The sequence below is a fragment of the Mastigoproctus giganteus genome, chromosome 2 (assembly GCF_048544385.1).
Source record: "Mastigoproctus giganteus isolate SK-2022 chromosome 2, ASM4854438v1, whole genome shotgun sequence".
NCBI lineage: Eukaryota > Metazoa > Arthropoda > Arachnida > Uropygi > Thelyphonidae > Mastigoproctus > Mastigoproctus giganteus.
This window is the reverse complement of record NC_143576.1, coordinates 97,341,576-97,358,611: the sequence shown is the minus strand read 5'-3', so window position 1 is coordinate 97,358,611 and position 17,036 is coordinate 97,341,576. Positions and strand designations below refer to the sequence as shown.

At 36.1% G+C, this 17,036-nt stretch overlaps 1 protein-coding gene across 2 annotated transcripts in view; it reads right to left on the bottom strand.

Annotated features, from left to right (window-relative positions):
• The window catches only part of raptor (regulatory associated protein of MTOR complex 1), a 638,589-nt gene that overhangs the window by 489,425 nt on the left and 132,128 nt on the right, over positions 1–17,036 (bottom strand). For both annotated transcript variants that reach the window (XM_090389485.1, XM_090389491.1), the window contains exon 6: positions 11,112–11,284. In XM_090389485.1, coding sequence (XP_090245611.1) covers positions 11,112–11,284 — 173 coding nt within the window. The remainder of the gene's footprint in view (positions 1–11,111; positions 11,285–17,036) is intronic.

Sequence of the window (17,036 nt, the reverse complement as noted above, 5' to 3'; positions counted from 1 at the left end):
TTTAGCTAAAAAGCCAGTTGAATATTTCCAAAGGATGGGTGAAAATTTGCAAAAGCAAAAAAGTTCATTAGCAATAATGATTGTTGAAGATAAGTCCTTAGTAAAATCTTATTTGATAGCACTTCAGATCGCGAGATGTAAAAAGCCATATACGACTGGAGAAAAATTAATTAAGCCTTGCTTGTTATAAGCCTGTGAAGAGGTTTTGGGGAAACAGGCTGTCCAGAAACTGAAAGGAATTCCTATGTCCGCTAACACTGTGAAGCGCAGAATTGAAGACATGGTCAAAGATACTGAAAATCAAGTGATTGCACTTGTGAAAAATTCTATATTTTATTCAATTCAACTTGACGAATCAACAGACATAACTAACAAGGCAGTTCTTCTTTGTTTTGTGAGGTTTGATTGCCAAGGAGAATTAAAAGAAGAACTCCTCTGTTTGCTAATCTTGTCGGGTAGAACAACAGGCTCTGAAATTTTCAATGCACTTAATGGTTATTTCCTGAAACACAGTATTGAATGGAAGAGATGTGTTGGGATATGCACAGACGGTGTCACAAGCATGACTGGACATAGTTCAGGAGTTGTTACAAAAGTGAATGACGTTGGACACCCAACATCTTGTTTACTCACTGTATTATATATTGTGAGCAACTTGTAGCGAAAAGATTATCTCCAGAACTGCACAAAGTACTCTCTGATGTAATTAAAATTGTAAATGAAATTCGCCACAAAGCACTCAATTCTCGAATATTTGATGCACTTTGTGAAGAAATGGGCTCTCGGCATACTCATGTTCTTCTTCACACTGAGGTGAGATGGCTGTCGAGGGGCAAAGTACTAACCCGATTGTTCGACCTGTGCCAAGAAGTCAAGTTATTCTTCCAGCAGCAAAATAATTCGAGGTTCCATGATCTCTTGTCCGACAACGATTGGCTAGCCAAGCTTGCATACCTGGCAGATATTTTTTCTCTGTTAAACGAGCTGAACATGTCCTTGCAAGGACAGCTTACGGGCGCGTTCACACTGCGAGGCAAAATGGATGCATTTCAAAGGAAGAAAGGATTGCTGTGGCAAACGCGGTTGGCTGAAGAAGATCTGTAAATTTTCCCAAATTTTGATGATTACATGAAACAGGAGGATGTCAACCAACAGGTAATAACTCTTGTTCGATTGCACTTACAGTCGCTCACTGACTCTTTTGGTTATTACTCTATTACCTAAAGGAAGAGGACCCCAGACACGGAAATACACGGATAATAGATCCATTTTCGGCGAAAATCGAGGATAGTAATTTGAACATGAAAGAAAAAGAAAGCCTAATCCATCTATCATCCGACGACAGTCTCAAAGGTAAATTCCACTCGTCCCTAACAAGAGCTCATTTTTGGCTTTCCGTAAAAAGTGAGTACCGAGTGCTGAGTGAAAAGGCCATCAAAATTTTAATTCCATTCGTAACTACATATATGTGTGAAAAGACATCAGTTATGGCAATTAAAATCAAGTACCGCTGTCGGCTAGAAATACAAACGGCTCTCCGTGTTGCAGTAACATCATTGGAGCCAAGAATCCAACAGCTTATTTCAAACAAGCAGAAACAAATGTCACACTGATTATTTTGCTATAATTAATCCTTATTTCGAACGGAACCCCTTTATTACTATGGGAGCCATAACTCAGTATTCGCGTTTTCGGTATTCGCGACATTTCTCAGGAACGTAACCCCCACGAATAGCGGAGGTTTACTGTATATAACAGAGCTATGGTGCTCAATACGTTCTACATTGATATCAATATTTGTAGAAGAATAAGAGAAATTTACCTCAATATGATATATACAACACTTTTGTATGATACTCTCCAGAAATTAAAATGAATAAATGATTAATGCAAAATGATTACATTAAAAAATCAATTGAATACAATTCAAAAATTAACTAAAATTCAAAAACAATTTTTAAAAAATTAATGTGTAAGGACAAATAATCTCTCTATTTAAGATTCAAGCTCACAGACTCCATAATTTCCATTCCTGCGATCTTTTCACGTGGTCAAAAAGCATTGTCTGCTTCAGGAAGGAAAATCGTTTTTCAAAATTTACGTTTAACTTTAACTGATTTTTTAATTAATTTTTTTAAAATTGTTTTTGAATTTTAGTTAATTTTTGAATTGTGTTCAATTGATTTTTTATTGTTATCATTTTGCATTAATCTTTTATTCTTTTAATTTCTGGAGGGTATCATACGGAATTATTCTACGTATCATATTGAGGTAAATTTCTCTTATTCTTCTACAAATACAATTATTATGAAAATACAATAACAAATCTTTCAAAAACAACTTGTGTAAGGCTGTAGATATTTAGAGAACTAGTCAGACAGTAAACACAACTCTGAACTAAAAATAAATATACAGTAAACCCCCGCTATTCGCGGGGGTTACGTTCCTGAGAAATGCCGCGAATACTGAGTTATGGCTCCCATAGTAATAAAGGGGTTCCGTTCCAAAGTACAAAATATATAAGAAAAACTAGTCTAAAATTTTGTCTATGTAGGTATTATATGTACCTTCATAATATGACTTTGTACATAGTGAACATACATAGTGAATACACATACATAGTGAAATGCAAGCATATGGCATTAAAATGAAAATAAGAAACAATTTAATATTAAATATAACATATTTATTAGAAATTTCAAACAAATCTTTCAAACCAGCGCCTTTGCTAGCTAAAAAACTTAATCCCACCAGTGCTATCACCAGTTTCGCTAAAGTGATGATAAAAGTGTTTTGCCTTTTCACGAATGATGAGTGAACTTAACGGAATTTTATTTTGAGTTCGGTCTTCTATTCACAGATTTAAAGCTTTTTCCATTTTTTCTAATTTAACATCACAAATTACAGAGCAAATTTTTGAAACAATTAGCGCGTTTTAACGGACACTACGGCGGATTTTTTTTTCCGATTTCTTGATTGATCGTACCGTTGACTCACTGATTTTATAATGTTTTGCTGCTGAGGAGACACTTTCACCATTAGAAATTTTATCTAATAACTCAATTTTATTCGCTAATGTCATCACCTTCTTTGATCTTTTCACATTTCCCTTGTTATTCATAGCCATATTTTTGTACAGGTTAGAAAGAACTTGTCCACAATAAAGTCACTTTCTTCCATTAACACACTCGAAAAAGTCTGTTTTACACTGCAAAACGGTAGATTTATCACTTTTGTAAGCATATCAATTTATAAATTGATAAATTTATTCAATTTATAAGCATATAAATTAAAAGCAAACGACGAAACCTTCCATGACAAGCGCATATAACACATACTGAACAAGGATTAGCGAGAAACATCCATGCTCGCAATTTTGTCACTCCTCTCTCACCCACCCACTGAGCGCTGTTTTGACCGGGAAAGATAATTATAGCCATGCTCATGTTTTTTTATGGCGGAAAATGTTCACGGTGCTTTAAAATTCACATTTTTTTAGGTTTCATTTTATATTAAATCAACGACCACGAATACAGATACCGCGAATTGTGGGGAATTGCACAAATTGTTTACTGTAATTCAAAACTCTGTAACAGTATCAACACCTGTCTGGTCTCATTACACTCACAAAATAACAAAATAGCTGCAAGGATGGTGGTGGGGCACCTGACAGGTTTTTGTTTGCAATTAATCTGTGAAAAACCATAAAACAATTCATAAACTATTGTGGTAAAAGTTTGGCTATATTTTTTTTAGTAAACTAGGAAATTTTTCATATTTTGGAGAGAATCCAACTGCTCAGGAAGTTTAGGAAATTTATTTCCTAAACTTCTTTGATTTACAAATAATTTCCCCTTGATTCTTTTTCTTTCTTTAATTTTTTTTTAAAATAAGCATCCAAAATTTTGTACATATGCTCTCCCCATTTAGGATAGTCTCTTGTTCTCATTGCTTCCCATCCTCTCTAAGATGCACTTGGTCCATCTTTCTTTTAGTATTAGTAAAGCCAAATGATGCAAGGAAAGAAACTTTCTGCATCAGCCAAAAATAAATAAATAAAATAATAATTAAAATAAAACATACTATTCATAATTCAAACTATTCCCATCACTACAAGGTAAGAATCCAATTCTTCTTTAAACTTAGCCAGACTCGATGCCTGCAATTTATTTCAATGTTCAACAGTCTGCTGCTGATAAGTGAATTTTGAGAGATCCAATCTTCTGTTATTCCTTGAGATTTTATATTTGTATCCCTTGGTTTACATCTCAGCTATGAGGGAGAACAAACCTTCCTTCATTTACAGTGTTTTTCTGAATTTTACAGAAAATACTGTGAAATGTCTAGGAATAATCTGTAGTCCTTCAAGAAATTAAAGACAGATTATACTATGCAGGTTGAAGTCCATATTTTCTCACTATTTTTCATTTAAATTTACTTGTGCCCCATGCCACTAAACAACAAGTTGACATTGATTACCCAAATTCCTTCTATTTTCCTTAAGAATATTGAAAAATTGCTTATATTTTGAATTATAAGAAAAAAAAAATTTTAGAGATTCTATTACTAAAATTTTTTTTAATTTTTGCATTTTGCAAAAATGCATGGCCATTTTGTTTATCAGTTACTACTGAAATGGATAAGGTTCCCCATGTGCATCTCCCTTATACATTTTGTTTACCTTTTTAACTCCTCTCTTTTGTTACTGTTTAGAGGATTTCAATAACTTGTATACCTCAGTTGCTAATGCAAGTGATGCAATTTGTATGCTTCCCTGTCTACTACTTTGCGGTGTTGCAGTTTTCATAATGCATTGTGTACTTATGGACATCACTTCTTACTATGAAACAAATCTTTGATGGTGCTTACTATTGTTCAGCCAGATCTGCATGCTTTCAGCTGAAACTTCAAAGTATATGAGCCTTTAGAATAAAAGCATATTCAGGAACGAAGATATGACTAAGTTTTTGCCTATGTGACAATGATTGATATGCTAGTTATTAAATACCTTAAATCATTTGTTTTTACTTATTTCATAAATGGCCATAAACAAAACAATTTGACTGGAGTAACACTGCACCAATAAAACCCATTCCAACAACAATTTCTGTGTATCACAACATGCTTATACTGCAATTAAATATTCTACTGGCAACTATCACAATGCAATATTATGTGATATTAATGTATAATATTTTTATTTTTATTATTTTTAATATATTCATATGATTTATTGTATTTTAAATTATATTATATTTTACAGTCGATTTTATGTATTTTATTTATTTTATTTGTAATTCAATTTTATTTATGTTTATAAAGTTATAATTGGACAGGGTGAATGAATGCAATTATGAATTTGAATGCAATATCATCTTCTACTCAGTATTTGGTATGCTCTTCAAAGTCCTCATTAAAGCAATATAATCATATCATATGTTCTCACTGAATTCCATAGAATTCTGTTCATATAACTGCTGAAGACATTAGACAGAAAATTGAAATTTGTTACCAATACCAGATTAGGATATGAAATATTTTGATGTAGTCACCCACACAACCCTCCAGCACATGACAGCAAGATGAAACAATTGGCCCTCAGTCCCCAGAAGCTTTCACTCCCCCCCCCCACCCTCTTATGGCAGCGGAGGATCAGAGTGGAAGCAGTGTGCTAAGGATCTCTGGGTATGACCAGACTGCCATGCACAGAAATTGAACTTGGCCTGTTACAATGTAAGATCGCTCATCGGTGAAGACAGGATATTAGGACTTGAAAAGGAATTGGAATATCATCAGTTTGGCTGAAACAAGAAGAAATGAATCACTTGTAAGTTTATCAAGTGAAAATCTGCTGTGCAGTTGGTGGAGTTGGCTTTCTGGTCCATTTTGGATTTCAAAAGTACATCTTGTACCTAAGAGGCACAAGATAAAGGTTATAATGATTTATGCACCAACATCAAGCCATGATGACGAAGAGGTTGAAGATATGTACACCGAAATTGAGTCTTCTAGATGAGCACAAAACCCACTACACTATCATTATGGGAGACTACAATGCTAAGGTTGGAAAAAGACAAAACAGCACAGAAATGGGAACTGTAGGAAATTTTGGAATTGGTGAAAGAAATGAAAGACTTGTGAAATTTGCAGATTCTCAAGGAGTGTCAGTAATGAACATTTTTTTCGAGAAAAGGATGAACAGAAAATGGACATGGAAGAGTCGAAATAGATTAACAACTAATGAAATCGACTTCATCCTCACCAACAGAAGATATATTGTGAATGATGTTACCATCCTGAATAAAGTAAATGTTGGAAGTGATCACAGAATGGTAAGATGTACACTTGATATAGATGTAGGAAAGGAAAGGAAAAAACTGACTCGAGTAAATAATACAAAGGTCTTTGAGATAACAGAAGAGGAGAAAAAGCATTACATACTATAACTTAAGAACAAGTTTGAGCTTCTGCAGACTGCTCCAGAGCAAAATATCGATGAGGATTATTACAACTTTCTGATAGTGATAAAGCCCAAGAAATCTATAGGTAAAAAGAAATCCAAATAAGAAAAAATTAGTCAAGAAACTTGTCACGATGAACCAGAAAATGATAAATGAAGAGCAAGATAAACACTGACAAGGAGAAAATTGAGTGTACTGAGTTATGCAAAGCCATTAAAAAGAACTCAGAGAGGACATAAGATTTAACACAAGAATAGAACAAACATTAAGGGAAAACAAAGGACTAAAACCAGCAGCCATGAGCAGTAATACAGAAAGACAAATGATAATGAAAATGAAGAATAGTGTTATAAATAAAAGAGAAGACATAATTCAAATAGCAGAAGACTACTATAAAGTATTATATAAGGAGCAAGGGAATGATGCAAGCAGTGGGGAAGATGGAGCACAAAATTAGCAACACATATGACATACCCAATATTCTCTCCAATAAGGTAGAACATGCATTGAAGAAAATGAAGAATCAGAGAACCCTGGGTGAAAATGAAGTTATCATAGTTTAAAATTATAAAGAAGAAATACAACACAGAAACTGGCAAGACTCTCACAAAATGAATTAGAAAAGGTGTGACGCCTAAGGAGTGGAATAATGCAATCATAGCTTTGCTGCATAAGAAAGGAGATAAATCAGAAATTGGAAATTATAGACCAATTAGCTTGTTGTCCCACATCTAAAAGTTGTTCAAAGGGGTCAATACTAACAGATTAGAAAGAATACTTGATGAGAATCAACCGTAAGAGCAAGCTGGCTTTAGGACAGGATTCTCAACTATGGATCACTTCACGTAATATCACAGCCAATGGAGAAAACAAATGAATATAAAACACCATTTTAAAACACAATATAAAATGCATTTTACTTCATACAGCATAAGGAAATGTTTCAAGCACTGGAAAGACAAGGCATAGCTACCCCATATATTATGATTTTGAAGAAAATACATGAGAACCTACCTCCTTTATTAGACTAGACAAAGACAGTAGCATTTTTAAAATTGAGAAAGAAGTCCGACAAGGAAACAAAATATCTTCAAAGTTGTTTACTGCTGCCCTTTAGGAAACTTTCAGAAGATTAGATTGGTCGCAGAAAGGATTCAATATGAATGAGAGTACCTAAACCATTTACGATTTGCAGATGACATTGTGGTCATAAGCCACAATCCCGAACAATTAAAGGAAAATCTTAATCAGTTATGCAAAGTTAGTAAGGATTTTGGACTAAAGATGAATATGGTTAAAACAAAAATAATGATGAACAAGTATGTCACAGAAAGGGACAATGATTGAAGGAGCAGTAATTGAAAAGGTGGAGTCATATACTTATCTGGGACAAGTTATTAGCTGTAATAATGATAAATGGCTAGAAGTCAAGAGAAGAATAAATTTTGGATGAATAGCATTCAAGAAATACAGTCACATACTGAAGAGCAATATCCCAATTTGTCTGAAACATAAAATAATGAATCAATATATTGGTTCATTATTTTATGTTTCACCATGACTTAAGTGAAACTTGGACACTCACCAAAAGAATGGAAGACAAGTTGAGTAACTATACAGTGAAGAATGGAATGAATTATACTGGGAATCAGACTGTTAGATAAGAAGAGAAACACGTGGATTAGGCAGCAAACTCAAGTAAAGGACATTCTTATAAAAACTAAAGAACTAAAATGGTCTCGGGCAGGACACATAGATCGAAGACATGATGACAGATGGACTAAGAAAATAACAGAATATACCCAAGAGAAGCTAGAAGAAAACCTGGAAGACAAACAATGGAGATAGACGGATGAAATGCATGAGTTTGCAGGTAGTAAATGGATGGCCATTGCACAAAACAGAAGGAACTGGAAAGTTGCTGGAGAGGCCTTCATCCTGCAGTGGATTGAAAATGGCTGATGATGACGACCCGCAGATGGCTGATAATAACCATTAGGATAAACGAAAAATTTCCATATTGCCTAAGTAAATATAAATGAGTATGCCCAAACATACTCTGTAGGGTTGATCTTGTCAAGTCTGTTAGATTTGAAGGCTGGTGTTGCATTTATGTGGCAAATCTTTGATCTAAGATAACTTATTTTCTTGCATATATATTACATTTATATTCATTGCTTTGCATAAGCTTGCCTTACAACTGTTTTGTAAAGGACCTGTAATTCTGAATAATCAGTTTGTGCAACGTTTCATTTCGCTACTTGATTGCACATTACCTAAAATTCTGGTTATACAAAGGAATCCAGCAAAAATGAAGTTTGATTAACCTTCTACGACTGTGTTAATAGCAATTGGATTTGTTTAAAGTATAAGTATGGGAAAGAATGAAAGAAAGAATGAATGAAATATAAGTTTGGGAAAGAATGTATGAGAAGGACTGTTGCTGATACTGCACTAATCATCTATATTTAAGATGTGTCTCAAAACAACAGCACTAGGGCTAATCTGAAGTATGTGTGTAGCATTCAGCAGTAATTTTTGATATTAAATTTAAAAAATGGAAGTGAGTGAAATAATATCAAATGAATAACATTTCTGGGTAATGAACAAGTCCAAGTGATAGAGCGACTATAAGAATAAATATGTTTAACAATCCCATGAAAACGAACAAATATTTGACTAACATTTAAAAAGCAGTGTATTGCACTGTCATGTATGGAACTATAAATAGTCATATTTATTAGAAATTAAGACCAATTTTATCCTGAAATGAAATGGAAGGAAAGCCCTAGAAGCATCACTATAAACCCCACATCAATTAACTGAATGGTGCCACGCCGCAATCTTTAACAACCATGCCAAACAAACCACTGGGCCCTTGACTCCTTGTCCTCCCCCCCCTCTAACCTGCTGCAGTTGTGGATCTGGCAGTAAGAAGTTTCACTGCAATGCATCTATTCCATTATACAAAACACAAAATCAAGAACTGCGCAAAGGTAAGACCTAACAGAATTATAGAATGTTTGCTATAAAAATTTAGGAACTGGCCAAATACTATATAAGGTCTATTACAAAGCAGTTGCACACCATGTAGCAGAAAACTAAACTAATTCTGATGGAACATAAGGACATGGGAAACTGAAACGGTGCACACCAGCACTGGCCCTTCTTCAAAGAATGAATGCTACTGCACTGAAAAGGTGCCTCCGCAGCCAGGAGCAGCAGTGCATCAACACACGCTTCTTGATTAGACCAGGGTTCGAGCCCGTGAACACCACGGAAAGGTCAGAGAATGACCACCGCATATCCCCGGAGCAATATCGCCTTAGTTGCTAATGCTCCAAATAACAAACATTTATCCCAAGAACTGCACTGAATAGGCAGCTCTACAGTGAGTATCTGACAAGTAGCAGCTGAACCTAATAAAGACATTGTAATCTTCTGTCCATTAAGTAATCTAGTAGTGTGGCCAACTAAGCCATAGGAAAAATAAGCACTATATTGAAAAAGAGAATGCAATGGAAAATGGAAGCAGGTCACATGGGGTGATGAGAAATGTTTAACCTGGAAGGACTAGATGGTTGGGAATGCTATTAGCATATTTGCAAGAACAAGGTGATAGCCTCGAAGCACCAATGAGGGTGGGATGGTAATGTATGGTTTGGGGAAGGTTCTGTAGTAGCAAACAAACAAGGTTAGCATCAGTATTCACATCATATACGAATGCAGCTGCTTATCAAGATATTCTCAATCAGCATCACACACTACGTACTCACCAGCAGGGAAACCTCCTAACAATTTCAACAAGATAATGCTCCAATACAAATGCAACTTTTACTTGGGAAGGTCCTATTCCTGTGATAGGCTGAATACCATACTTGTCAAACTTAACCCCCCTCACCCAGGTTTTCCTGGGTGAGGGGGTTAAGTTTGGGGAATATAACCTGGGGAATATTAGCAAAACAGGGATGGCCACCAGTTCAGTAATAGAGAAACCCTGAAAAGAATAATTTCTCATGCATGAAGTGCAATTGAAAATAATCAACATTAGAAAGTCATTGAACCAATGTCAAGGTATTTAAAGTTATTACTAAGCATAGTGCTTTTACTGGATATTAATTGATTATGTTTTATCTTGTTGCTTGTTTTCTTTTGTAGTTGTATTATTTTGGAACAAGTATAATAATACCCTGAAGCAATGGCATTTTGACAATAAATATTATTATTTTTTTTTAATTCATCTTCGTAATATATCTTGTTCACAATCATAAAGGTAAATTGTTGTTTCAGAAATTACTACATGATGCTATACATATCACTTCTGCTCTGGCTCTCTCAATTTGAGACACACCGTATTAGTGAATGAATTAAAAACATTAGTGAGTGGTAGCACTGCCAACTTTATTATATAATGTTCAGCAATGTATGGAAGCAGACCTGAACAATCTTCTAGAGAAATTTTACTGAAAGAGAACTGCAAAATGCCAACACATCTAAAAAAAAATGTGGCTGTAAAGAAAAAAATACATGTTTCAAATGAAATCAAAATTTCAAAAACAAATTAATCTCAAACTTAAGATTTTATTTTCCAAAACAAATTACATCAAAATCCAAATCATATAAATTAATGGAAGTGAAATATTTTCTCACCATCTAAGGGCTACTTTGATGGGTGTGGTGAGGCATGAAGTAAAGAGGTCAGCAGGTAGATCTGGATTCATAGGAAGAATCTGCTGTGGTCCACAAGCAGCCAATTGAATACAGGACTTATATGATGGTGGGGGAGGCACTTCATTTTGCCCTTTATTATTGGCTAGTGCTACCTGAATTATTAGGTTTTAAGTATCAAGAAAGGATAAAAATTAATAACAGATCACAATAAAGTTAAGTGGTCATTCTGTAAATAAATAATTAATGAAGAAAACTAAGCATATTAATCCTGAATAAGAATAAAGCTTACTTAAATTTGCTTTTGAAAAAAATTTTAATTATTTTTAAAGCACTATAAGTAACACAGTAACTGTTTCACTGCAACTGTTTGAATCCTCCCTGCTACCACTTAGCTGCGAGTGATATCTTTTAAAAAAAGTATTTCAGGTTGAAAACAAATGTGAAGAACATATACTATGCAATGACCAGTCGCCAAATTGTTATTAATGCTTGAAATTTGACAGATCTTGCTACAACTTCAAGAAGCTAGCACTTATTTAATCAGCATATCATGCTTAATCAGCTTAGTGCACACGCACACATCATATGCATTCGTATATGGTGTGTGTGTGAGAGAGAGAGAGACTGTGAAGGAAGAAAGAAGTGGCAAAGTTCATGCATGCTTCATCCAAGGATGTGGTATATTTATATTGTTTTTTAGATATATAGTATATCTAAAAATTTCATGACATCATATTTATAATAATTTAAATTCCTCTTAATTGTTACTTTAATACATCATGAATAGTGATGCTGGTTAGCCATAACCACTAATAAAATTTCGTATCAACATACGTTCTTACAGCTTTTGTTACTGAGATACACCTTTTTCATGGTTGAGTGAAGGCAAAATTATTCTAAGCTAGTTGGAACCCATATGATTTAATTTCTATAATGAAACTAATTTGTAATCAAACAAATCAGAATGGCAGCTGATATGCTGTTATTCTGTCAGCCTTCTGAGGAGATGGAGTTAAGTGGCTGATTTCATTTTATTATTTTTTGCTAGTGCTCTCGTTATAACGTTGCCAATGATACTTAATGATTTTTGAACCCAGCAACTATTAGGATTGATCACTGTTTGACCCACACAAATAACAAGGATGGTTGCCATTCCAAATTTACTGACACCTCTAGGCCTATGTCTAGAGGTGTCAGTAACTTCTGATTGATTTACTGGGACTATTTCTAATAGCATTCCTTATCTTGTCCATTGCTTCTAACATATGGCTTGTCGTTGGATAAAGACTATTTCCATAGTTTAAGACAATTACATTTTCTTAAAATTTGTAGCCATCTTCTTAACTGCTGCAGTTTTGAGAGATTTCTGTGAGACCTCCTTTGAAATCACAGTTTCACAATGACTTAGCATTTTTGAAGGTCTGTACAACAAACTCCATAAAGAAATGAGTTACTAGTGTGAAACAGTAAGCCAATTTGTTTTTTAACTTGGCACTCGTTGGGCTGAACATGACAGGTGCCACTCCAAAAACCTAAATGCACATTAATTATTACTTCAAGGTTCAAATTTTCTGTTCTTTTCTAAATATTCTAAAATTTACTAGTTTACTAGTTTTACTAAAATTTACTAGTTTTACTTGAGTAATTCCAGATGGGAACAGTTATTACTTACATGGAATTATATGTGGAAATAATCTGTGGCCATTTTTTTTTTACTGCTTTTGACTCCCTCTTTAACTTACTACTTTCAATTTCAGCATAACATCAACTAATATGTTTCTTGGCCAGTGGTTGCTCCTTTGGCTATCAACATTAACTCTCTGTTTTATGCTTAATTATTATATAAAATAGTTAATTATTATATGAAAGGGTTTAGGGGGAAATGCTGAAGGCAGTTCTCTTATGGGTTAGGGCTTTATTGCATGCACTGTATGTGTGTGTGTGGTTTGTATGCAGATCTGACTAAAGCTGGATATAATGCCACAGATGTCTTGAGTATATCAGATACAGAGAACAAGGAAATTAAACTGAAATTCAGTTTGTTGAACAAATCAGAGCCTGAAGAAAAGGATTATATTAGGGGACTTATCAAGTACTCAGTTGCCCACCTTAACAACAGACGCAACCCTCATACATGTGGCTAAATGGCAGGAGCTGATCCCACAGGAGGCAGTTATTCTTGGAGACTAGTATAAGGGAAATGACGATATTTTCATGAAATAGGGATAGGTGGAAAAGGACCAGGGTATGTCCGTCAGGGCAACAGTTAATTGATGTTGAAGAACAGTTACCTTTTTAAGGGATTGGTTTGGTTTGGGTTTTATTGGCGCATTAGCAACTAAGGCTATAATGTGCCAAGACCAGGTAATATATAAAAATTTAAGCTCTCAGTGACTTATTTAGTTAGGCCACCATGTCAAGATATATAACAAATATATAAAAAATAAATCAATAAAGAAATAACAATAACATATAAATTTTAAATACAAGTAAAAACGTTTGATTTAAAATAGCTAAAAACAGCAGACACATGGTCATTGTCGGATAAAATCTGACTGAGTGTATAATCTGACTGAGTAATCATCTGATTGAGGCTCATTCAGATGATTAAAAGTGGTAAAACGTATGTTCTTAAAACTGGACAGTCAGTTAAAATGTTTCTGAAGGATAAAATTGTGCCACAGGACTCGCACTCAGCAAATATGAATGAGTCAAATGACTATGTCCTATGTGGGTCCGGGCAAGAACAACTTTTACCTTACGATTCCTGCGCAGACTAGACTGCCACGGTTCAATTACAGGCTTTATGCAATATAATTTATTCGTAGTCGGTCTATTCCACGAATCCTGCCATTGGGAGTGTATCTTCTGGTGTATTATTTGCCTGTAGTCTGTATAGGGGACTGACAGGCAGCGATTGTTATTGGGAATTGCTGATTTGGCTGTGGTGTCAGCCAAATCATTTCCCGTAATCTCAATGTGACTGGCAATCCAGCAGAAGCAGATATCATATTCACGTTCATGGAGAAAGTGAATCTTCTGCTGAAAGCAAGACAGAACTGGATGTGAATTATATCTAACAGTTATTAAAGCCTGTAAGACACAGAGAGAGTTGGAATATAAAATGAACCGTTGGTATTGGCATTTACTAATGTGATCCAAGGCTAACTCTATAGCGTGCAGCTCTGCAGTAAATATGCTGCATTTAGAGGGAATCTGCTCCACTGTCGTGGTGTCTTTAAAGACAGCAGCAGATCCCACATATGATTCCGACTTTGAGCCGTCTGTGTAAACTTGCGTGAAGTCAGAAGGTTCAGCTGGGTGTGCTGAATAAAGCTGCAGGTAGACAGATAATGGAGTGTCCGACTTTCCCCAATTTCTAAGGGACAAGTCACATACTGGGACATGAGCATGCCAAGGTGGAAGGGGTGGCTTTGGTGTTTTGTCTACCTTGATATTAAGTTCTTTGAGTAGCTCTTGGAGACGAATACCAAAAGGACGATTGGCAGTCTAACGGGTGTTGTACAAATTTTCCCATTGTGGCTCAAAAACGGATGTCCACGTAGGATGGTCTGGCACGGATTTCAGTTTTAAAGCATACTTTAGAGACAACTGCTTACGTCGAAGCGATAACGGCGGTTCGTTCGCTTCGACGTATAAGCTCTGGACAGGAGATGTTCGATATGCTCCAATAGCGATACGGAGAGCCTTATGATGGACAACATCCAGCCATCGAAGTACAGTCTCTGGCCGAATTGTATACCAGGGACCCGTAATCTAGTATGGATCGTACAAGTGTACGGTAGATGCGTAATACGGTGCACTGATCTGCACCCCAAGATGTAGAGGAAAGAGAGCGCAAAATATTCAGGCCTCTTGCGCACTTTGTGCGGAGTTGACGGATGTGATCTAGAAAGGTCAGCTTTTTATCAAATACGAGTCCCAAGAATTTTGTTTCCGCCGCTTTTAGAATAGCATTATGTCCGAGCCTTGGTTCAGGATGAAGATTATGCTTAGGACAAAAGTGTACGCAAACGGTTTTCTCCAGCGAGAACCTGAAGCCATTAGCAAGTGCCCAGGAATTAAGGCGATCAACGGCTTTTTGCAGTTGTCTTTCAATAACCCTCGTGTTGCATGACTGGCAAAATATGCTAAAGTCATCAACATAGAGGGCACTGTTTATAGTTGAAGGAAGTTGTTCTGTGATGGAATTTACTTTGATGGCGAAAAGGGTGACACTTAAAACTGATCCCTGTGGTACACCCTCCTCTTCGCTAAAGGAACAAGAGAGTGAGGATCCCACACGAACTTGTAAAGATCGATTCGCTAAAAAGTTTTTAATAAAAATGGGGAGATGACCTCTAAGACCAAGGCTATGCAAATCTTTTAAGATGCCAAATCTTCAAGTTGTGTCATACGCTTTCTCCATGTCAAAGAACACTGACACCAAGCGTTCGCGTTTTAGGAAAGCATCCCGGATGGATGTTTCCAGTCTAATAAGATGGTCCAAAGTGGACCGGTTCCTTCGGAGGCCGCACTGGATGTTGGAGAGAAGGTCATTTGATTTTAATACCATATTAAATGAAAATCAACCATTCTCTCCAGGATTTTGCACAGACAGCTAGTCAGAGCAGAAGGACGATAATTAGTAACGACTTTTGGATCCTTTCCTGGCTTAGCAAAGGCAAGAACGATTGCCTTGCGCCAGGAATCTGGAAACTGCCCTTCAAAAAAGATTCTGTTATATAGAAGGAGCAGATAATCCATAAATTTTGGTGAAAGATGCTTAATCATTTCATAATGGATGCCATCTGGTTCAACAGCACTTGCTTTCTTTCCAAAACTCACTCTTTCCAAAGCACTTGCTTTGGAAAGAGTGAGGGCTCTTTTCAGTTCCTGTATAGTGAATGCCCCGTTGTAGGGATAAAGGCTCTTAAGACTTAAAATTAAGTGCCTGTTTTTCGATTTTATATTTCAGGAGCAGGAACTCTGGGGAATACAAATATGTTAGAGAATGTTTCCCCAAGAGAATTGGCTATTGCAGTTGGATCTGCAATAGTGCATCCATTATAATCTAGGATTGAAAAGGGTGGGATGTATATTTTCCCTTCATTTTCCGGATTTTATCCCAGACTACCTTAGAGTTGGTAGACTGGTTAATAGATGATGTAAAACGGATACACGATTCCTTCTGACTCTGACGGCAGATGTAGCGTGCTTTGGCTCGTGCGCGTTTAAAGGCTATAAGGTTGGTCGTGGTAGGATATCGGAGGAATATCCCCCACGCTTTGTTTTGAGCCTTTTTTTGCCGCTGTGCATTGTGAATTCCACCAAGGTTTGGGAAATGGTGGAAAGCAGGCAGATGTTTTTGGAACAGTATTCGCAGCTGATTGGACGATAATTTCTGTGATGCATCACTGATAGGCTCCTGGCTGACGGTACTGAGGTCAAAATTTGCCTGATGTTGGAAGGCAGTCCAGTCAGCCTGATCAATCTTCCACCGTGGTAACCTGAAAGGAAGACATGGTCTCCCACTGTGAAACGAGGTTATCAGATGGAAGTGGTCACTTCCGTATGGGTTCTCCTCTACTTCCCAAGTGAGTGAAGGGAGTAGAGAAGGGGAGCAGATGGAGAGATCAATGGCAGAAAAAGTACGGGTAGGCATGTGGAAGAAGGTATTTATTCCAGTATTTAGAAGGGAAAGGTCACTGTCATTTAGCATACATTCTATGACTCGTCCCCTTCCATTGATGTTAGCACTACCCCACAGGGTGTTATGTCCATTAAAATCGCCGAAAAGTAAGGAAGGGGGAGGCAAATGCGTTAAAAGATCATTAAGGTCTTCCTGGGAGATGTCAGTCCCAGGTGGCAAATAAATAGTGCAGACGGTTAATAAAAATCCCA